Source organism: Octopus sinensis, linkage group LG13 (assembly GCF_006345805.1).
Source record: "Octopus sinensis linkage group LG13, ASM634580v1, whole genome shotgun sequence".
In the NCBI taxonomy this organism is placed as follows: Eukaryota; Metazoa; Mollusca; class Cephalopoda; order Octopoda; family Octopodidae; genus Octopus; species Octopus sinensis.
This window is the reverse complement of record NC_043009.1, coordinates 853,531-877,606: the sequence shown is the minus strand read 5'-3', so window position 1 is coordinate 877,606 and position 24,076 is coordinate 853,531. Positions and strand designations below refer to the sequence as shown.

The 24,076-nt window shown below is 39.0% G+C and overlaps 1 protein-coding gene across 1 annotated transcript in view; it reads left to right on the top strand.

Annotated features, from left to right (window-relative positions):
- LOC115218454 (zinc transporter 9) overlaps positions 1-24,076 on the top strand; it is an 87,920-nt gene that overhangs the window by 33,002 nt on the left and 30,842 nt on the right. Inside the window, exons 9-12 of the mRNA XM_036508103.1 lie at positions 776-878; positions 3,247-3,302; positions 5,258-5,393; positions 7,294-7,333. Of these exons, the coding sequence (XP_036363996.1) occupies positions 776-878; positions 3,247-3,302; positions 5,258-5,393; positions 7,294-7,333 (335 nt within the window). The remainder of the gene's footprint in view (positions 1-775; positions 879-3,246; positions 3,303-5,257; positions 5,394-7,293; positions 7,334-24,076) is intronic.

The following is a 24,076-nucleotide window of genomic DNA, read 5'->3' as shown; positions in this document are numbered from 1 at the left end:
TTTCCTTTACATGTCACTGGCACGGTTGCCCTTTATGTGACGCTGACACCAGCTACAATTACAATTTCACTTGGCTTGATGAGTCTTCTCAATCACAGCAAATCACCAAAGGTCTTAATCCTTTGTCATCGCCTCTGTGAGACTCAGTGTCTGCAGATCATGCTTCACCACCTCATCTCATGTCTTCCTGGGTCCACCTCTTCCACAGATTCCCTCCACAGTTAGAGATTGGTACTTCTTTATGGTAGTTGTCCACCTCCACCTCCTCCTCATCATCGTTGTTTAACACTTGCCTTCCATGCTGCCATGGGTTGGATGGTTTGACAGGAGCTGGTCAGACAGAAGACTGACTGTTTTCGTATAGTTTTTGCGGCTGGATGCCCTTCCTAACACCAACACCCCTACAGAGTGGACTAAGTGCTTTTTATGTGTCACCACCGCAGGCGAGGTCGATTTTGGCATGGTTTTTACAGCTGGATACCCTTCTAAATTTCAATCACTTCACGGTGTGGACTGGATGCTTTTTACATGAGGCAGTGAGCTGGCAGAATTGTTAGCACATTTGACAAAATGCTTAGCAGCATTTCTCCCAGTTCTCTTTGTTTTGAGTTCAAATTCCTCTGAGGTAGCTTTTACCTTTCCTCCCCTCAGGGGTAAATAAAAAAAAAGCACTAGTCAAATACAGGGGTTGATGTAACCAACTTATCCCCCACTCCCTAAAATCGCTGGCCTTGTGCTGAAATTTTAAACCATTAATTTATTCTTTCTTTTCCAGCAATGCAATAAATACATTAGTGAAGTTAATAGCTTGGCTGTATACTGGTTCTCATAGTATGTTTTCTGAATGTATTCACTCACTTGCTGACACAGTCAACCAGGTAGATTTGAATTTTTGTTCAATATTTTCATTCTATTTGACCATTTTTTTCTCCTTTAGTACTTTTAAGGATAAAATTATGAAGTGTAGATCTATATATATACACACACACACTATATGTGTATCATAATATATTTCGTATATTCCTGTATAATATATGTGTGTGTGTGTGTGTGTGTGTGTCATATATATATATATATATAATATATATATATATATATATATATATATATATATATATATACAGGTTGTTGTTGACGTATGACCACAATTGGTTCCGACTGACAACTGGTTGTAAGTCGATTTAGTCTTAAGTTGGCCTATAGACCTACATATCTTTGTTTTATATTTTTACATTCATAAAGTACATTCTTGTGTAAAAGTCACCCACAGCATTCTGTATTATACTATTATACCGGCATTAGTCAAAAATTTGGGAGTCCGTTCGTGTCCGTTGCCAGCATCGCCTGGCCCCGTGCCGGTGACACGTAAAAGCACCATCCGTTCGTGGCCGTTCGCCAGCTCTGTCTGGCACCTGTGCAGGTGGCACGTAAAAAACACCCACTACACTCGCGGAGTGGTTGGCGTTAGGAAGGGCATCCAGCCGTAGAAACACTGCCAGATCTGACTGGGCCTGACGAAGCCTTCCAGCTTCACAGACCCCAGTTGACCCGTCCAACCCATGCTAGCATGGAAAGCGGACGCTAAACGATGATGATGATGATACATATATACACAAACACACACTCATATATTCAGGATGGACTTCTTTCTGTTTCCGTCTACCAAAGCCACTCACAAAGCTTTGGTTATAGTAGATGACACTTGCTCAAGGTGCCACCCAGTGGGACTGAACCTGGAACCATGTAGTTGGGAAGCAAGCCTCTTATCACAAAGACACTCCTGTTGTTATTTGGATTTGATTTCACTTCCTCCCTCTTAAGATCTCAAAATCCATTTTGAAATAATTCCAGTTGTTTCCAACTTATAAAGCATTCATTTACATTTACTCAACAACTCAAGGGTTTTGTTTACACATTGGTTCCCAAAATGCAAGTATTCACATCCCCACCACCACCGCCACTACAAAAAAACACCCCACTCTCATCACCATCATCATCTTATTCATTAGTTTCAGCTGTCATTTATTAAAAATATAATTATTTATTTTGTAAATATTCTTTCCTTTCTCTCTCCCTCTCTCTCTTTCTATCTCACTCTCTCTCTCTCTCTCTCTCTCTCTCTCTCTTCAAATAATCACTCTGAAATCATTTGATCCTTGTTCTTTTGATTTCGTTTCCCCTCCCTCCCTCTCAACATCTAACAATCTGCTTTTGTGTCACAATGGCTAAGCTGCCTTTAGACAAAAATAAATATAATTGAAACCTCTTTGCAAACTGATAACACATTCATTTACAGATTCAGGGTCATCTCAAGGGTTTTGCTTTTAAAACCCTTAGAAACTGTGGTTTTTCTAATGAATATGCATTGTTCAGTATAAATTTCACTTTCTTCAGTCTGGATGCAAATACTCCCCTGGCACCTGTGTCGGTGGCACGTAAAAAACACCCACTACACTCACGAAGTGGTTGGTGTTAGGAAGGGCATCCAGCTGTAGAAACACTGCCAGATCAGACTGCAGCCTGGTACAGCCTCTTGGCTTCCCAGACCCCAGTCGGATCGTTCAACCCGTGCTAGCACGGAAAACGGACGTTAAACAATGATGATGATATATATATATATTCATTTAATGTCCATTTTCCACGCTGGCATGGGTCGGACAGTTTGACAGGAGCTTACTAGCTGAAGGGCTGTTCAGGCTCCATGTCTGTTTTGGCATAGTTTCTAAAGCTGGATGCCCTTCTTAACGCCAGCCACTTTGAGGAGTGTTTTTACGTAGTACCAGCATGACACACACACACATTTAATCTCGATATCACATACTTACTGTATATGATCTGCTATGTGCTCATTAGCTGTAGGAAAGCATCAGAGTAGAATGTCCCATTAAGATGCCGGGTGTTAAAAGAAAAGCCTGAATACTTCGACATAAATAATGTTTACATCTTCAGAGCTGTTTATAATTGCCAGTTTTTGTTTTACCTTTGTGGCACTGCTGCACATCAGCAGGTAGACCCCATACTATTTGCATAGATATCGCAGAGCACAAGGAATATGGTCAACCCAGGGCTTTGCTGGAAGGCACTTGCCCTCGGTGCTGCACAGTGGGGCTGAACCCAAGGCTACATGGTTGGGAAGCAAGCTTTTTAATCACACCTGTGCCTGTGATATATATAAATTATATATATATACACACATATACATATATATTTAATTTTATTTTATTTCTAAATTTTTTCTTATCCCAGGTAATATTAGGAATTGGCTTATACCACTCTATTAAAAAGCCTGATGCTGTTCATCCGTAAGTATTATTATAATTGTTATTATTATTATTGTTGTTATTATTATTATATTATGATTATTAATTATTTCTATTATTATTAAGATGGCAAACTGGGCAAAATGCTTATTGGTATTTCATCTGTCGCAATGTTCTGATTTCAAATTCCGCTGAGGTTGGCTTTGCCTTTCATCCTTTTGGGGTTGATAAATTAAGTACCAGTGAAACACTGGGGTCGATGTAATCAACTTATCCCTTCCTTCAAAATGGCTGCTCTTGTTGCACAATCTGAAGCCATTGTTGTTATTATTATTATTATTATTATTATTATTATATTATCTGTATTAGTATTATTATTATTATTAAGGTGATGAGCTGGCATGGGTGAAATGCTTAGCAGTATTTTGACCTTCTTCATGTTCTGAGTTCAAATTCCACTGTGGTCGACTTTGCCTTTCATCCTTTCAGGGTCAAGAAAATAAGTACCAGTTGATCACTGGGGTCAATGTAATTGACTTACCCCTTTCCCACCGAAATTGCTGCCAAAATTTGAAATGATTATTATTATTATTATTATTGTTATCACCACCACCATTACCTTGATCATGGTGATTATGATTGTTTGGTAGAAAGGCCAGGTTGTTGTGGTTGGTGTTCACTTTGAATTTGTGTATGTCAGTATTTTGCATTTAAAACAAGCAGGGAGTGAATTCCAGTGGGTTAAAGTCGTAGAGAGGAAGGACTGCATGGAATTTTTCAGTGAATGTGGGACAGTAACAGGGAAAGCCTGGTACTGCTGCTGGTTGGTAAAAGTGGGACACTGTAACAAATCGAGGCTGGGACAGCTAGTACCGGGTGGGTGTGAGACAGTAACCCTAGTGGCGAAACAAGTGGAAAGGGTATGTAAAGTGTCTTGCAGTATTTTGTTATGAACTTCTGTTACATTCTGGTTGTCAACTCTTGTCAAGGTTGACTGTGTCTTTCATCATTCCATTTTATTGAAGCCCTTCACTCCCTGTGGAGCATGGAATCATCAATGATTTTTTCCCACTTTTCTCAACTCTGTGATGTCTTCCTGGAGAGAAGGCCTTCCTCTCTCAGATCTTCTTGATTTTGACTTCCATCAATATTTCTGTAACTTTGCTCTTTTTGGATAGGTGGGTTGGTCCTACACAAACCCATTTTTATCTCTGGCCAAGAGGTGGTCCATATAAGTCTGGCCTCAATCCTTTGAGCTGTCCAGTATGGTGGTGGTGAGGGCTACTAAGAGCTCTCATAGCTCTCAGGATCATTGAGGCACATAAGCTATCACACCACAGCAACGACTGGACTTTATAGTGGTTTCATCCTTCCAGGGTTAATAAAACCAATGAAGAGAAAGTATACCATGTCTAAAGATGTGTGATCTTGAGTGAGACATGAATTGCTTATTCAACGAAATACTGCCCAGGGTATTTTGAATGGTGCTGCTGCTACACCCATAAATATCTTAGAACTACATCCAAAAGAAGGCTACCCAGCCAACTGGTAAAATTTCACCAACATACTATACAGCCTCTTACTCACATATTAATGCTGAGAAATTAGCTAACACGGGCCAGATGGAAGATGTTGAGGCAGATTTTCTGTGGCTGGATGCAATTCTTGTTGCAAACCCTCACTTGTTTCCAAGTAAGGTTATATTTTGCCTTGGCTGGACATGTTTTCACAAAAGATTGGAAATGAAGGACACTGCTTGTATGGTGGGGACACACACACACACACGCACGACAAGCTTTTTTCAGTTTCTATGTCCCAATCTATTCACAAGGTTTTGGTCAGCCCAGGACTATAGTAGAAGACACCCAATGTGCCACATAGTAGGACTGAACCTGAAACCACATGGTTTGGAAGTGACCTCTTTTACTATATACCCATACCTGGCCGTACTTTATGAACGATTTTTAAAAATCTTTTGTCTTCTTTTTTCCAATTAGGTATGGATACCGCAATCTGAAAAATATATCCTCTCTCATCAGTGGTGTTGGCATTTTTTGTTTTGGCACTGGTTTATCTGTATATCATGGAATTCAGGGGTTACTACATCCACAAGAAATGGAATACCTTGGATGGGTGAGTTTGGTTTATTTTTCCTTGTTTTAGCCCTTTAGCATTTAAACCGGCTATATCCAGCCCCAAATATGCTACTTGTTTTTATGTCCTAATTAGTCAGATCCAGCTTTTATTCATTAGATTGGCCATAAAGGCCTTGCAAAGAAAGGAAGCTGCAGGCTGGACAAAGACATAATGAGACAAAGTGATAAACGAGATGACAATAACGAGGGCAACAGCAACGCCTGCCGATTGCTGTTTACCTGAGCAAATTGTTCTTTGTAAGTAGCATATTTGAGGCAGTAAACCTCTTACATTTACAAGAAAGCCATTGTGAGGCAGTAAACCTCTTACATTTACAAGAAAGCCATTGTGAGGCAGTAAACCTCTTACATTTACAAGAAAGCCATTGTGAGGCAGTAAACCTCTTACATTTACAAGAAAGCCATTGTGAGGCAGTAAACCTCTTACACAAGTCAATTATAAAATCGATGAAACAATACAAATGAGGCACCAAACCAGATCTAGCTTATCACACCTGTCTGTCAATGGTATTCTAAAAATATACTGTTACATCATTAAAATACTGCATTGTTTATTCAATATAATGAGAATAAATATTACATTTGACAGAGTGATATGAATGCTAAGGGGTTAATTTAATGAAAAAGATTTACTGAGATTGTTAACAGAAGGCGAAATAGATTGGGAAGAGAGGGAGAAGAAAAACCAAGAATTACATGAAGAGGTGATATCAAGAAATGGGTAAAGAATAAAGACCCCTTTTGGTCATGAATGACTGACCATAAGATGCACTTAGAAAGTTCCCTTCTGAGGCACAAGTCCAGGTAAGATTGTTAATAGAAGACCAGCAGTCACCCCTCTCCATACCAACCTCCTCTCCAGACTATTATTATCCAAGGGAAAGGCAAAGGTTGATACAGCTTGGCACCAGTCACTCATTTCTACAGCTGAGTGAACTGGAGCAACATGAAATAAAGTGTCTTGCTGAAGAGCACAACACGCAGCCCGGTCTGGGATTCGAACCCACTACCTCATGTTTGTGAGCCCAACCCTCTAACCACTGAGCCTTGCCCTTCACAAGAAATGAACAGACTTAAAATAGAGTGAATGCTTAAGAACAGCACATGAAAGATTGAAAAGACAATCTCTGTTGTTGAACCTGCTGAGAACAGACAATAACTAATGATGACGGTGGTGGCGGCAGTGGCTGTTGTCATCGTCAGCGTCATTGGTGGTGTCTGTTGCCGGCATCGGTTTTGGCATCGCATTCGCCATAAATGTCTTACTGGATTTCTATAACTCTTTACATTCGCCAAAGTTACCTTTGCCTTTTGTCCCTTCAGGGTTGATAAAACAATTTACGAGTCCAAGTTGGTAGATTGGTGGAATTGCAAGAGCATCAGATTGGATGCCTTGCGTTATTTGTCCTTCCAACTTTTTACAGTCCTAGCTCAAATGTTACCAAGGTCAATTTTGTCTTTTATCCTTTTGTTGGGGGTTGATGAAAAAAAAAAAAACGTATCCAGGTTATAGATTGGTGGACTTGTACTCGTAAGAACATTGCACTGGATGTCTTGCAGTGTTAATTCCAGCTCTTTGTGTTCTGGGTTCAAATCCTACCATGGCCCTCCTTGGGTGGTAAACTTGATCTGCCACTCACTCCTTACCCCTCCTTCCATACTTTGGATGCCTTTAACAGATTCCACTCTGTAACAAGCATTTGGGCCATGTTTTCAGTTTGGTGATACTATCCACCCCCACCTAGCCTTGGAGTCCCTGTAAAGGGTCAAGTGCACTGTCTTCCTGATTAACAGATTGCAAAAACAAAACAAAACAAAGACTAATGCTACTTGAGGGTTTTTTTTTACTATTCTTTATTGTATTATCTAATTTACAGGCAATTGCTGCTCTGCTTGGTACTATGGTGTCTGAAGGTGGTAAGTGTACATTTTTTTAGTTTCTTTTATGATTAAAATTTTTTTTTGTTTTTTTTGGTATCTTTGTGGCACATAGAGCAAATGTCTTTTACTATACCCCTTGAGCTAACCCAAAACCTTTTGAGTGGTTTTAGTAGATGGTTAGGGTTAAGGAAAGAAACCCTCTTTCTCTTTTCCGCCTCATGAGTTACTTGGTGGCCTTGCATGTGTTGGTGGCATGAAAAAAAAAAACCACCCAGTACACACTGTAAAGTGGTTTATGTGTGGAAGGGCGTCCAGCCATAGAATCCATGTGAAAGCTGGCACTGGAGTTTGATGCAGTCCTGTAGCTCATCAGATCCTATCAAACTGTCCAAGCCTTTGTAGCAGGAAAGCCAGCATTAAATGATGATATGTATGTGGTCTGATCAATAAGTATCCAGACTGTTGCCATAGTAACGAAGCTAAAGTAGACAGAGTGAAGCCACTTGGCACAGATTGACCTTGAACTCTGCAGTGCATGGACACTAAGTTTTAACATTCTAGCTCACTTTCACTGTTTACAGCAGTACTATGAAGGAAGGTGTGTAGTGTGTGGTCATAGCATTGACTATGACAGAGAAAGTTGAGCAGAGAATCTGCACCAAATTTTGCCAAAAGCTTGGCGATACCTGCTCAGAGCCCTACACAAAGTTTTCAAAAACTTTTCATCATTCTCGACAGAATCAAGGAAATCTTGTTCTACTGAAACTTGAGTGCCTTTTTGGTCAGCCGAAAGCAGTTTTGGTACAAACTTGGCAGACACGCATCTTGTACACTAATCTGTGATAATGGATTAAACTGAACTGTAATTAATCTGCACATCCTCTGATAACTTATGGATGGTGATTTGAGGATTTCCCATCACAGTTTCATGCACATCTGTGATACTTTTCTCAGTTCTGCTGGTTATGGGTCTCCCAGAACGTTTGTCAGTATCGACATATTTTCGGCCATCTTGGAAACGTCTGAACCACTTGTACACTTGTGTGCGTCTCATACACTCCTCACCATACACTTTCTGCAACTTTGTGTAGGCCTCTGAGCAGGTATCGCCATGACAACTTTTTCTGTCATAGTCAGTGCGACGATCACACACTACACACCTTCCTACCAAGCACTGCTGTAAACAGAGGAAGTGAGCTAGAATATTAAAACTTAGTTCGCATGCACAACAGGTTTCAAGGTTAATTTTTGCTAAGTGGTTTCACTCTGCATGCTTTAGCTTTGTTACTATGACGACAGTTTGGATACTTATTTATTAGACCTTGCATGTGTGTTTGTGTCTCCTTGTCATCATACTTGTAAATGAGTATCACTGTAATACGAAAAGTGTCATTCATTTCCAGTCTCCTGCAAGAACATGTCTGGCCACGGTGGGTGGAATATTACCTTGCTCGGGAACAAGTGGTGGCTGGCAACAGGAAGGGCAACTGGCTGTAGAAAGTCTGTCCCAAATAAACTCTGTCCAACCCATGCAAATATGGAAAAGTAGACATTATTATTGTTATGACAATGATGATGATTGGGGAGAAAGAGTAAATTGTCTGAAGAAATGGGAAAATGAAAATAAACGAACTCTGCCCCTCTCCCACATTCCACCTAAGAAGTTAAATATTAGTAATAATTAGTAATTTAACTAAACGATGATTAATTGTTATTTAGCTACTCCTGGTCAGCTCTCATTGAATAGACCTATGGTCAAGACATTCTACATGTGACTGTCACATTTTTTTTTCAGACAGGCCTAGTATAGCTAGGACTACATTCTTCAATTTGTTTCATGTTTTTTGAAATGCATGGGATGTGATATATAAAGTAAAAACATTCATGCCAGTTCTATGTAAAAAGCTCCTATATCAGTGTCATGTAGGAGCACCTGTGCTGGTGTCACGTAAAAGAGCCAGTGCCACATAAAAAGCATCCATGCTGGTGCCACATGAAAGCACCCAGTACTCTCTGTATAGTGGTTGGTGTTAGGAAGGGCATCCAGTCATAGAAACCATACCTAAACTGACATGGAGTGTGGGCAGCTCCCAGGCTGGCCACCTCCTATCAAACTGTCCAATCCATGCCAGCATGGAAAACAGATATTAAATGATGATGGAAGTAGATTTGGTACAAGGCTATTTATTCCTAGACAGGGAGGATAGGTGTGTTTCTTTACCTTGCTTGCAGTATGTGACTGCCACCTAACTTTGTTTCAGCCCCGTGGAAGAACGAAAGAGAATGCCAGTCGTCCAGTTTGGTGAGGTTTGAACTTAGGATAGAGAGGGAGCAACAACCAAATACTGCAGGCCATTTATTCCAACACACTACAGTTTCTGTTTCTGCATTGCTTTCATAGAACCGAACAAACAAGGCCAAAATAATTTTGTTATATTTAGCATCTTATCTCTACATCTGTGTTATAAATTAATCTTGTGGGCAAACTCAACAAACCAATACAGTAGAACATGGGAACTGAATTATTTCTAATAAATGAATTATTGTTATCTCTCTAGAAATACACTACAAACTCTAGTGTTCTTAAGCACTGGTCTTATACTTGATTCAACATTTTGGCACAAGGCCAGCAATTTTGAGAGAGAGGGGTGAGTTAATTACATCAACCTGCCTCTCCTATATTTGACTGGTGTTTTATTTTATTGATTCCTGATTGGATGAAAGGCAAAGTCGACTTTAGTGGAATTTGAACTTAGAACGTTTGTCTCACTTGACTGGTTGCTGTGCACTTTGAAAGATGTGTTGAAGAGTATCTGGTTGTAAAATTTAAAATCTTCCCTGAAAATCAATTCCCATCTAAGCCTAACTTGCATGGAAAAATAAAAGGGACGTTGAACAAACACATGAATGAACAAATGGTTAGTGTGTGAGTTTGAGGTAATTTGGCTGCTATTTTCTGTAAATCAAAAATTCACATAAAGGGCCTTCTCTTTTGTTTGTTATAATTCCTGCTATTTAGAAAGATGGTTTGATGGAATTTTGCTTTAAGCATGCCATATAAACCCTCATAGCTTTTTTATTTTTTGGAATTTTCAGAAAATCTTTGTGTTTGTGTTCTACACACAGGAATTTAAATAACTATTTAAAAAATGTTTTTGTTTTAATTTTTTGAATTTAAAAATATATATTGATTTTTTTTTTTTCAAATCAGAATTTAAAATATGGACAGTATGAAATTTTTGCTTTCAATCCTATTAAAGATTATTAAATGTGTTTATTGGGAGAAAGATATTGAAAAACATCAATAACTCAAAGTGACAAAGAAAGCAAAGTATCAGGTGGTTGTGAGATGTGTTAAAAATAACAGCTAAATAGCCCTTAAATTACATAAAAAAATTTTTTTCAGTTTTTGCATAATCATATGATTTCCTGTATGTAGAATACAGATTTGCAAAATATTTCTGAAAATTCCAAAAAAAAAAAAAAGTTCCGAGTGGTTGTGTGGTGTACTTAATGCAAAATTCCACTGATGGCTGTTGGGTGTTAGTAGTAACATGAGAGGGAAAGGTTGGATTGTTAAAAGTGAAATTATTGTTGTGCAGCGGATTTGGTCTGGGTAATAGTGCTCCTTTGGAGGAGCAGAGTTTGTGAGCTCACAAGGGGTTGCTATGTTGGGTGTGCTGGTGCTAAGTTGGTGGTGGTGGGGGGGTTGCTGTATCAGGTGTAGAGGTGCTGAATAGTTAGAGAGAGTGTTGTTTTTTTCTTTCTTTTTTTACCTTAGAAATAAATTATTTGAACCAGGTATCATCATCATCATCATCGTCGTTTAACGTCCGTTCTCCATGCTAGCATGGGTTGGACGGTTCGACCGGGGTTCTGGGAAGCCAGAAGGCTGCACCAGGCTCCAGTCTAATCTGGCAATGTTTCTACAGCTGGATGCCCTTCCTAACGCCAACCACTCCGTGAGTGTAGTGGGTGCTTTTTACGTGCCACCTGCACAGGTGCCAGGCGGGGCTGGCAACGGCCACGGTCAGATTGGTGTATTTTATGTGCCACCGGCATGGAAGCCAGTCGAGGCGGTGCTGGCATCGGCCACGAGTCGGATAGTGCTTTTTACGTACCACCAGACCAGGGATCCTGGCTGGTTCAATTCGATTTCGATTTCGCTTGCCCCAACATGTCTTCACAAGCAAGGGGGTTGGCATGGGTGCCTGTCGTACGGTCGCATTGGAGTATTTTACGTGCCACGGCCACGAGTCGGATAGTGCTTTTTACGTACCACCAGACCAGGGATCCTGGCTGGTTCAATTCGATTTCGATTTCGCTTGCCCCAACATGTCTTCACAAGCAAAGGGGGTTGGCATGGGTGCCTGTCGTACGGTCGCATTGGAGTATTTTACGTGCCACGGCCACGAGTCGGATAGTGCTTTTTACGTACCACCAGGCCAGGGATCCTGGCTGGTTCAATTCGGTTTTGATTTCGATTTCGCTTGCCCCAACATGTCTTCGCAAGCATGGGGGGTTGGCATGGGTGTCTGTCGTCAGATGTGGTTCTATATCGACTTCGCTTGCCTCAACCGGTCTTTGTGTCCAAGGGAGGAAAGGCATTCATAAGTGGGCTGGGCTCACTTGTCCTGCCTGGTCTTCTCATATATAATAGTTATATTTGCAACACTACTGTTCACTATATCTGTGATTCTCAACCAGGGTCCACATAGCCCCTGAGGGTCCAGATACGATATTTGGGACTCCACATAATAAAATTGTAAATTGGATACCCACAATAGTATTTTAAGGGCCCTTGAAAAAACTTAGCTTTCGATGTATGTATTAGTATTGATTGCAAGAAACGGCCAGGTTTCTTTCTCTAACATTTAACATAAATCAACCGACCCAAGTTAATGGGTGAAAAACAAAATAGGAATTTTGAAAGAAATTTCTATAGAACTAGTTTTTAATCATGAAATGGCTATGGGGGTCTGCTAGAATAAAATAGTAATTAAAGGGGTCCATAGATAAAAAATTGTTGAGAACCATGTTTTATATATAGTTTAGCCTACACAAGTTAATATATGATAAACAAAACAGGGAATTTTGAAAGAAGTTTCTATAAAACTAGTTTTTAATCATTGAATGGTTATGGGAGACCACTAGAACAGAATAATAATCAGAAGGGTCCATGAATAAAAAATGGTTGAGAACTTCTGCACTATGTGAATATCCTATTCATTTATTAATTCTGACAAAAAAAATCTTTGTTAGGATTAAAATATGAATAGAATATTGTGTTAGGTTATCAGTGAACAAAAAATATGACTAATGTTGTAGCAGAACCCAGTGTAAATTTGTTGTCTAAGTCCTTGCTTTCTTAAGTAATTTCCATTAAGAAATCTAATATAGATGGTTTCTAGTCCATAGAAATAACTAAAAAAAGACACATGCTGGGTGGGATAAGAAATCATGAATAATATATCACTGTGCAAAATCAGCTCTAGGTTGATTAAAATAGTCTTTTTTCCTCACAAAAGCAAATAAACAAAAAAAAAAAAACAAAAACAAAACGTGTGGAAAGGCATTTGTAAAATGCCATACTTTGAAAGGGGAATTGAGATTAAGAAAGTTTAGAAATACTGTTTGTGTAGATCTTTGTGTACTAAGTTAATGTAATTACATCATACAATGGCATAATGCTATCTATATATGTGTGTGTGTGTGTGTGTGTGTATACCTGCATAACTTCTGAAGTTCACAACTGATTTTCTTTAAACTGGGAACATACATTACTTCTGTTCTACAGATGGTTTTAGACTCCTAAAATTCTTCACATAATGAGTAATGGGGCCTCTGGGGCCAGAAAAAACCCTTTTTCCTGGGGTAAGTACGACCACTGTGGAAAAGGGATGTAACTCTTTGCAAAGTAACTTTTGTTAAAATTTGCTAAGATATTGATACTATTTACATTTTTTTATTGACATTTCATTATTAACGTACAATTGTCATCTTAGTTTATTACATCATATTTCTTGACATAGCATCTCCAAAGAAGAGATCCTCCATTGGTCGAAAAATGGCGGTAGGAGAGCAAATGAATCATTACATGAGACTTCAATTAGACAATTACAAAACGCTGCATGTACAGCTACTGCAAGAGCAATGGAAAACGATGAGCAGTGTAGTATTTGCATGGCCAGGAATGCTGCTTTAATAGCTTTAGTCAATCCCCCCTCCTTACCATGTCATTTCTTTCATGTAGATTTCCCTCATGTGGTGGTGGTGTTGAGTGTGCCCACAGGCTGAATTTATCACACAGATGTAGTTCCTATGTCTGCTGATTGTTCAGCATGGGGTAGCGGCAACACCGACAGCCTCAAAGGAGAGTATATCTACTGAGCACTTTTTAGTGCATTCAAAGATCACATACCCACTCCACCACCCACTTTTACATGACAAGGTTAGGTCCTGGAATCTTCCAAACAGATGCATAGCATGTCACTTAGTCAAATTAGTAGCCCTTCGTTTATGCCACAAATGTTTTGCTGTCAATGCTGTACTTCTTTGTATCGCATATCATCTTAACTGTACCATATATACAAACTATGCTATTTAAATCCCAAGTACATCTGCTAGTAATACATTAAATTTCATCTCTTCCGATGCCCCCCTCCTTTCAAAGATTCCTTGTCTAGCAAGTAACTTGGTGACCCTGCCAGTGTCGGTGCCACTTAAAACACGCCACCGTAAAGTGGTTGGCATTTGGAAGGGCAACTAGCTGTAAAAACTGCTAAAACTGATCTAGCCTGTGCTAGTGCCATGTAAAAAACACTCAGCCCACTCTGCTGATTGGTTGGTGTTAGGAAGGGCATCCAGACGTAAAAACCCTGCCAAAACAGACACAGTAGTAGCCTGTTGTAGACTTCTACTTGGCCAGCTCCTGTCGAACCGTCCAACCCACCTTCCAGCATGCAAGGTGGATAATAACTTATGATGGTGATGATAATTGCCAAGGTTTTGTGCCAGGGAGTGGCTGAGAATGAAAGGTATTCATTTACTAACTGGTTCTATATTTGGTGTTGTTGTTTAGCCTCAAGTCTACCCTGACTGATCAAACCTATAATTCAAAGCATTCCAACAACGACCATCACGTCTTCCTCTAGGGCATTACATATCTAGGACTACATTATTCTTTTCACTCCTTTTTTTCGGAATGGTTGGGTATAATTTGAGGGATGTTTGACTCCTGTTTCTAGGAGGTTGAATGGCCATATAGTCTCCCTAAATTTGGTGTATGTAGCCATTGTGATCATGGAAAATAAGTTTGACTGCTGTGTTGATCCCAGTTTTCCTGAGAGGAACTGTCAGAATATAGCAAAATAGCTGTTATTAAGCTGGGATAAGGCAGCGAGATGCCAGCATTGTTGGCCCACTGGATGGAATGCTTAGCGGGATTTCACCCAATGCTATGTTCTGAGTTCAAATTCTGCCGAGGTCGACTTTGCCTTTCATCCTTTCGAGGTCAATAAATTAAGTACCAGTTACGCACTGGGGTTGATGTAATCGACTTAATTTGTTTTCTGTCCTTGTTTGTCCTTTCTGTGTTTGGCCCCTTGTGGGTAGTAAAGAAATAGGGATTTCACTCATTGCTATGTTCTGAGTTCAAATTCCACTGCGATTGTCTTTGTCTTTCATCTTTTCAGGGTTGATAAATGAAGTACCATTTGAGTCTATGTGAACGACTGTCCCCCTCCCCAGAAAATCCAGGCCTTGTAGAAAGGATTATTAAGCTGGGATTTAAAACCCGAATTTGATGGAAGGTTTAATTTATATTGCTTTCATGCAGAAAATTTTTATTATGGAACCATGAGCTGTCTTAAGTGGTATCAAAAGGGTCAATTTATTATGGAACCATGGGCTGTCTTAAGTGGTATCAAAAGGGTCAATTTATTATGGAACCATGGGCTGTCTTAAGTGATATCAAAAGGGTCAATTTCTTATGGAACCATGGGCTGTCTTAAGTGGTATCAAAAGGGTCAATTTAGTATGGAACCATGGGTTGTCTTAAGTGGTATCAAAAGGGTCAATTTAGTATGGAACCATGAGCTTTCTTAAGTGGTATCAAAAGGGTCAATTTATTATGGAACCATGAGCTGTCTTAAGTGGTATCAAAAGGGTCAATTTATTATGGAACCATGGGCTGTCTTAAGTGGTATCAAAAGGGTCAATTTCTTATGGAACCATGAGCTGTCTTAAGTTGTATCAAAAGGGTCAATTTATTATGGAAACATGGGCTGTCTTTAGTGGTATCAAAAGGGTCAATTTATTATGAAACCATGAGCTTTCTTAAGTGGTATCAAAAGGGTCAATTTATTATGGAACCATGGGCTGTCTTAAGGGGTATCAAAAGGGTCAATTTATTATGGAACCATGGGCTATCTTAAGGGGTGTCAAAAGGGTCAATTTATTATGGAACCATGGGCTGTCTTAAGTGGTATCAAAAGGGTCAATTTATTATGGAAACATGGGCTGTCTTAAGTGGTATCAAAAGGGTCAATTTATTATGGAACCATGGGCTGTCTTAAGTGGTATCAAAAGGGTCAATTTATTATGGAACCATGGGCTGTCTTAAGTGGTATCAAAAGGGTCAATTTATTATGGAACCATGGGCTGTCTTAAGTGGTATCAAAAGGGTCAATTTATTATGGAACCATGGGCTGTCTTAAGTGGTATCAAAAGGGTCAATTTATTATGGAACCATGGGCTGTCTTAAGTGGTATCAAAAGGGTCAATTTATTATGGAACCATGGGCAGTCTTAAGTGGTGTCAAAAGGGTCAATTTATTATGGAACCATGGGCTGTCTTAAGTGGTATCAAAAGGGTCAATTTATTATGGAAACATGGGCTGTCTTAAGTGGTATCAAAAGGGTCAATTTATTATGGAAACATGGGCTGTCTTAAGTGGTATCAAAAGGGTCAATTTATTACGGAAACATGGGCTGTCTTAAGTGGTGTCAAAAGGGTCAATTTATTACGGAACCATGGGCTGTCTTAAGTGGTGTCAAAAGGGTCAATTTATTATGGAACAATGAGCTGTCTTAAGTGGTATCAAAAGGGTCAATTTATTATGGAACCATGGGCTGTCTAAAGTGGTATCAAAAGGGTCAATTCCTTATGGAACCATGAGCTGTCTTAAGTTGTATCAAAAGGTTCAATTTATTATGGAACCATGGGCTGTCTTAAGTGGTATCAAAAGGGTCAATTTATTATGGAACCATGAGCTTTCTTAAGTGGTATGAAAAGGGTCAATTTATTATGGAACCATGAGCTGTCTTAAGTGGTATCAAAAGGGTCATTTATTATAGAACCATGGGCCTTCTTAAGTGGTATCAAAAGGGTCAATTTATTATGGAACCATGGGCTGTCTTAGTGGTATCAAAAGGGTCAATTTATTATGGAACCATGGGCTGTCTTAAGTGGTATCAAAAGGGTCAATTTATTATGGAACCATGGGCTGTCCTTAAGTGGTATCAAAAGGGTCAATTTATTATGGAACCATGGCTGTCTTAAGTGGTGTCAAAAGGTAATTTCTTATGGAACCATGGCTGTCTTAAGTGGTATCAAAAGGGTCAAATTATTATGGAAACATGGGCTGTCTTAAGTGGTATCAAAAGGGTCAATTTATTATGGAACCATGAGCTGTCTTAAGTGGTGTCAAAAGGTCAATTTATTATGAAAACATGGGCTGTCTAAGTGGTATCAAAAGGGTCAATTTATTATGGAAACATGGGCTGTCTTAAGTGGTATCAAAAGGGTCAATTTATTATGGAACCATGGGCTGTCTTAAGTGGTATCAAAGGGTCAATTATTATGGAAACATGAGATGTCTTAAGTGGTATCAAAGGGTCAATTTATTATGGAACCATGGGCAGTCTTAATTGGTATCAAAAGGGTCAATTTATTATGGAACCATGGGCAGTCTTAAGTGGTGTCAAAAGGGTCAGTTATTATCGAACTATGGGCGTTTTTAAGTGGTATCAAAAGGGTCATTTATTATGGAACCATGGGCTGTCTTAAGTGGTGTCAAAAGGGTCATTTATTATCGAACTCTGGGCATTTTTAAGTGGTATCAAAGGGTCAATTTATTATGGAACCATGGGCTGTCTTAAGTGGTATCAAAAGGGTCAATTTCTTATGGAACCATGGGCTGTCTTAAGTGGTGTCAAAAGGGTCAATTTATTTTGGAACCATGGGCTGTCTTAAGTGGTATCAAAAGGGTCAATTTATTATGGAACCATGAGCTGTCTTAAGTGGTATCAAAAGGGTCAATTATTATGGAACCATGGGCTGTCTTAAGTGGTATCAAAAGGGTCAATCTTCTTATGGAACCATGAGCTGTCTTTAGTGGTGTCAAAAGGGTCAATTTATTATGGAACCATGAGCTGTCTTAAGTGGTATCAAAAGCGTCATCTATTATGGAACCATGAGCTGTCTTAAGTGGTATCAAAAGAATCAATTTATTATGGAACCATGAGCTGTCTTAAGTGGTATCAAAAGGGTCAATTTATTATGGAACCATGAGCTGTCTTACGTGGTATCAGAAGGGTCAATTTATTATGGAACCATGGGCTGTCTTAAGTGGTGTAAAAAGGGTCAATTTATTATGGAACCATGAGCTGTCTTAAGTGGTATCAAAAGGGTCAATTTATTATGGAACCATGAGCTGTCTTAAGTGGTATCAAAAGGGTCAATTTATTATGGAACCATGGGCTGTCTTAAGTGGTATCAGAAGGGTCAGTTTATTATGGAATCATGAGCTGTCTTAAGTCGTATCAAAAGGGTCAATTTATTATGGAAACATGAGATGTCTTAAGTGGTATCAAAAGGGTCAATTTATTATGGAACCATGGGCAGTCTTAATTGGTATCAAAAGGGTCAATTTATTATGGAACCATGGGCAGTCTTAAGTGGTGTCAAAAGGGTCAGTATATTATCGAACTATGGGCGTTTTTAAGTGGTATCAAAAGGGTCAATTTATTATGGAACCATGGGCTGTCTTAAGTGGTGTCAAAAGGGTCAATTTATTATCGAACTATGGGCATTTTTAAGTGGTATCAAAAGGGTCAATTTATTATGGAACCATGGGCTGTCTTAAGTGGTATCAAAAGGGTCAATTTCTTATGGAACCATGGGCTGTCTTAAGTGGTGTCAAAAGGGTCAATTTATTTTGGAACCATGGGCTGTCTTAAGTGGTGTCAAAAGGGTCAATTTATTATCGAACCATGGGCTGTCTTAAGTGGTATCAAAAGGGTCAATTTATTATGGAACCATGAGCTGTCTTAAGTGGTATCAAAAGGGTCAATTTATTATGGAACCATGGGCTGTCTTAAGTGGTATCAAAAGGGTCAATTTCTTATGGAACCATGAGCTGTCTTTAGTGGTGTCAAAAGGGTCAATTTATTATGGAACCATGAGCTGTCTTAAGTGGTATCAAAAGGGTCAATCTATTATGGAACCATGAGCTGTCTTAAGTGGTATCAAAAGAATCAATTTATTATGGAACCATGAGCTGTCTTAAGTGGTATCAAAAGGGTCAATTTATTATGGAACCATGAGCTGTCTTAAGTGGTATCAGAAGGGTCAATTTATTATGGAACCAGGAGCTGTCTTAAGTGGTGTAAAAAAGGTCAATTTATTATGGAACCATGAGCTGTCTTAAGTGGTATCAAAAGGGTCATTTATTATGGACCATGAGCTGTCTTAAGTGGTATCAAAAGGGTCAATTTATTATGGAACCATGGGCTGTCTTCAGTGGTATCAGAAGGGTCAGTTTATTATGGAATCATGAGCTGTCTTAAGTCGTATCAAAAGGGTCAATTTATTATGGAACCATCGGCTGTCTTAATTGGTATCAAAAGGGTCAATTTATTATGGAACCATGGGCAGTCTTAAGTGGTGTCAAAAGGGTCAATTTATTATCGAACTATGGTCATTTTTAAGTGGTATCAAAAGGGTCAATTTATTATGGAACCATGGGCTGTCTTAAGTGGTATCAAAAGGGTCAATTTATTACGGAACCATGGGCTGTCTTAAGTGGTATCAAAAGGGTCAATTTATTTTGGAACCATGAGCTGTCTTAAGTGGTATCAAAAGGGTCAATTTATTATGGAACCATGGGCTGTCTTAAGTGGTATCAAAAGGGTCAATTTATTATGGAACCACTGGCTGTCTTAAGTGGTATGAAAAGGGTCAATTTATTATGGAACCATGGGCTGTCTAAAGTGGTATCAAAAGGGTCAATTTATTATGGAACCATGGGCTGTCTTAAGTGGTATCAAAGGGTTCAATTTATTATGGAACCATGGGCTGTCTTAAGTGGTATCAAAAGGGTCAATCTATTATGGAACCATGAGCTGTCTTAAGTGGTACCAGAAGGGTCAGTTTATTATGGAACCATGAGCTGTCTTAAGTGGTATCAAAAGGGTCAATTTATTATGGAACCATGAGCTGTCTTAAGTGGTATCAAAAGGGTCAATTTATTACGGAACCATGGGCTGTCTTAATTGGTATCAAAAGGGTTAATTTATTATGGAACCATGGGCTGTCTTAAGTGGTGTCAAAAGGGTCAATTTATTTTGGAACCATGGGCTGTCTTAAGTGGTGTCAAAAGGGTCAATTTATTATCGAACCATGGGCTGTCTTAAGTGGTATCCAAAGGGTCAATTTATTATGTAACCATGGGCTGTCTTAAGTGGTATCAAAAGGGTCAATTTCTTATGGAACCATGAGCTGTCTTCAGCGGTGTCAAAAGGATCAATTTATTATGGAACCATGAGCTGTCTTATGTGGTATCAAAAGGGTCAATTTATTATGGAACCATGAGCTGTCTTAAGTGGTATCAAAAGGGTCAATCTATTATGGAACCATGAGCTGTCTTAAGTGGTATCAAAAGGATCAATTTATTATGGAACCATGAGCTGTCTTAAGTGGTATCAAAGGGTCAATTTATTATGGAACCATGAGCTGTCTTAAGTGGTATCAAAAGGGTCAATCTATTATGGAACCATGAGCTGTCTTAAGTGGTATCAAAAGGATCAATTTATTATGGAACCATGAGCTGTCTTAAGTGGTATCAAAAGGGTCAATTTATTATGGAACCATGAGCTGTCTTAAGTGGTATCAAAAGGGTCAATTTATTATGGAACCATGAGCTGTCTTAAGTGGTATCAAAAGGGCCAATCTATTATGGACCCATGGGCTGTCTTAAGTGGTATCAGAAGGGGCAATTTATTATGGAACCAGGAGCTGTCTTAAGTGGTATCAAAAGGATCAATTTATTATGGAACCATGAGCTGTCTTAAGTGGTATCAAAAGGGTCAATTTATTATGGAACCATGAGCTGTCTTAAGTGGTATCAAAAGGGTCAATTTATTATGGAACCATGAGCTGTCTTAAGTGGTATCAAAAGGGTCAATTTATTATGGAACCATGGGCTGTCTTAAGTGGTATCAGAAGGGTCAGTTTATTATGGAATCATGAGCTGTCTTAAGTCGTATCAAAAGGGTCAATTTATTATGGAACCATCGGCTGTCTTAATTGGTATCATAAGGGTCAATTTATTATGGAACCATGGGCAGTCTGAAGTGGTGTCAAAAGGGTCAATTTATTATCGAACTATGGGCATTTTAAGTGGTATCAAAAGGGTCAATTTATTATGGAACCATGGGCTGTCTTAAGTGGTATCAAAAGGGTCAATTTATTATGGAACCATGGGCTGTCTTAAGTGGTATCAAAAGGGTCAATTTATTTTGGAACCATGAGCTGTCTTAAGTGGTATCAAAAGGGTCAATTTATTATGGAACCATGGGCTGTCTTAAGTGGTATGAAAAGGGTCAATTTGTTATGGAACCATGGGCTGTCTTAAGTGGTATCAAAAGCGTCAATTTCTTATGGAACCATGGGCTGTCTTAAGTGGTATCAAAAGGGTCATTTTATTATGGAAACATGGGCTGTCTTAAGTGGTAGGAAAAGGGTCAATTTATTATGGAACCATGGGCTGTCTTAAGTGGTATCAATAGGCTCATTTTTATGGAACCATGAGCTGTCTTAAGTGGTATCAATAGGCTCAATTTTTATGGAACCATGAGCTGTCTTAAGTGGTATCAAAAGGGTCAATTTATTATGGAACCATGGGCTGTCTTAAGTGGTAGCAAAAGGGTCAATTTATTATGGGACCATGGGCTGTCTTAAGTGGTATCAAAAGGGTCAATTTATTATGGAACCATGGGCTGTCTTAAGTGGTGTCAAAAGGGTCAATTTATTTTGGAACCATGGGCTGTCTTAAGTGGTGTCAAAAGGGTTAATTTATTATGGAACCATGGGCTGTCCTAAGTGGTATCAAAAGGGTCAATTTATTATGGAACCATGGGCTGTCTTAAGTGGTATCAAAAGGGTCAATTTATTATGGAACCATGAGCTGTCTTAAGTGGTATCAAAAGGGTCAATTTATTATGGAAACATGGGCTGTCTTAAGTGGTATCAAAAGGGTCAATTTCTTATGGAACCATGAGCTGTCTTAAGTGGTATTAAAAGGGTCAATTTATTATCGAACCATGGGCTGTCTTAAGTGGTAGCAAAAGGGTCAATTTATTATGGAACCATGGGCTGTCTTAAGTGGTATCAAAAGGGTCAATTTATTATGGAACCATGGGCTGTCTTAAGTGGTATCAAAAGGGTCAATTTATTATGGAACCATGGGCTGTCTTAAGTGGTATCAAAAGGGTCAATTTATTATGGAACCATGAGCTGTCTTAAGTGGTATCAAAAGGGTTAATTTATTATGGAACCATGGGCTGTCTTAAGTGGTTGCAAAAGGGTCAATTTATTATGGAACCATGGGCTGTCTTAAGCGGTATGAAAAGGGTCAATTTTTTATGGAACCATGAGCTGTCTTAAGTGGTATCAAAAGGGTCAATTTATTATGGAACCATGGGCTGTCTAAAGCGGTATCAAAAGGGTCAATTTATTATGGAACCATGGGCTGTCTTAAGTGGTATCAAAAGGGTCAATTTATTATGGAACCATGAGCTGTCTTAAGTGGTATCAAAAGGGTCAATTTATTATGGAACCATGGGCTGTCTAAAGTGGTATCAAAAGGGTCAATTTATTATGGAACCATGGGCTGTCTTAAGTGGTATCAAAAGGGTCAATTTATTATGGAACCATGAGCTGTCTTAAGTGGTATCAAAAGGGTCAATTTATTATGGAACCATGGGCTGTTTAAGTGTATCAAAAGGTTCAATTATTATGGAACCATGAGCTGTCTTAAGTGGTATCAAAAGGGTCAATTTATTATGGAACCATGGGCAGTCTTAAGTGTGTGTCAAAAGGGTCAATTTATTATGGAACCATGGGCTGTCTTAAGTGGTATCAAAAGGGTCAATTTATTATGGAACCATGGGCTGTCTTAAGTGGTATCAAAAGGTTCAATTTATTATGGAACCATGGCTGTCTTAAGTGGTATCAAAAGGGTCAATTTATTATGGAACCATGGGCTGTCTTAAGTGGTATCAAAGGGTCAATTTATTATGGAACCATGGGCTGTCTTAAGGTGTCAAAAGGGTCAATTTTTATGGAACCATGGCTGTCTTAAGTCGGTATCAAAAGGGTCCAGTTTTATGGAACCATGGGCTGTCTTAAGTGGTATCAAAAGGGTCAATTTATTATGGAACCATGAGCTGTCTTAAGTGGTATCAAAAGGGTCAATTTATTATGGAACCATGAGCTTCTTAAGTGGTATGAAAAGGGTAAATTTATTATGGAACCATGGCTGTCTTAGTGGTTTCAAAAGGGTCAATTATTATGGAACCATGAGCTGTCTTAAGTGGTATCAAAAGGGTCAATTTATTATGGAACCATGGAGCTGTCTTAAGTGGTATCAAAAGGGTCAATTTATTATGGAACCATGAGCTGTCTTAAGTGGTGTATCAAAAGGGTCAATTTATTATGGAACCATGGGCTGTCTTAAGTGGTATCAAAAGGATCAATTTATTATGGAACCATGAGCTGTCTTAAGTGGTTATCAAAAGGGTCAATTATTATGGAACCATGAGTGTCTTAACTGGTATCAAAAGGGTCAATCTATTATGGAACACATGGGCTGTCTTAAGTGGTGTCAAAAGGGTCAATTTATTATCGAACCATGGGCTGTCTTAAGTGGTATCCAAAGGGTCAATTTATTATGGAACCATGGGCTGTCTTAAGTGGTATCAAAAGGGTCAATTTCTTATGGAACCATGAGCTGTCTTCAGCGGTGTCAAAAGGATCAATTTATTATGGAACCATGAGCTGTCTTATGTGGTATCAAAAGGGTCAATTTATTATGGAACCATGAGCTGTCTTAAGTGGTATCAAAAGGGTCAATCTATTATGGAACCATGAGCTGTCTTAAGTGGTATCAAAAGGATCAATTTATTATGGAACCATGAGCTGTCTTAAGTGGTATCAAAAGGGTCAATTTATTATGGAACCATGAGCTGTCTTAAGTGGTATCAAAGGGTCAATTTATTATGGAACCATGAGCTGTCTTAAGTGGTATCAAAAGGGCCAATCTATTATGGACCCATGGGCTGTCTTAAGTGGTATCAGAAAGGGGCAATTTATTATGGAACCAGGAGCTGTCTTAAGTGGTATCAAAAGGATCAATTTATTATGGAACCATGAGCTGTCTTAAGTGGTATCAAAAGGGTCAATTTATTATGGAACCATGAGCTGTCTTAAGTGGTATCA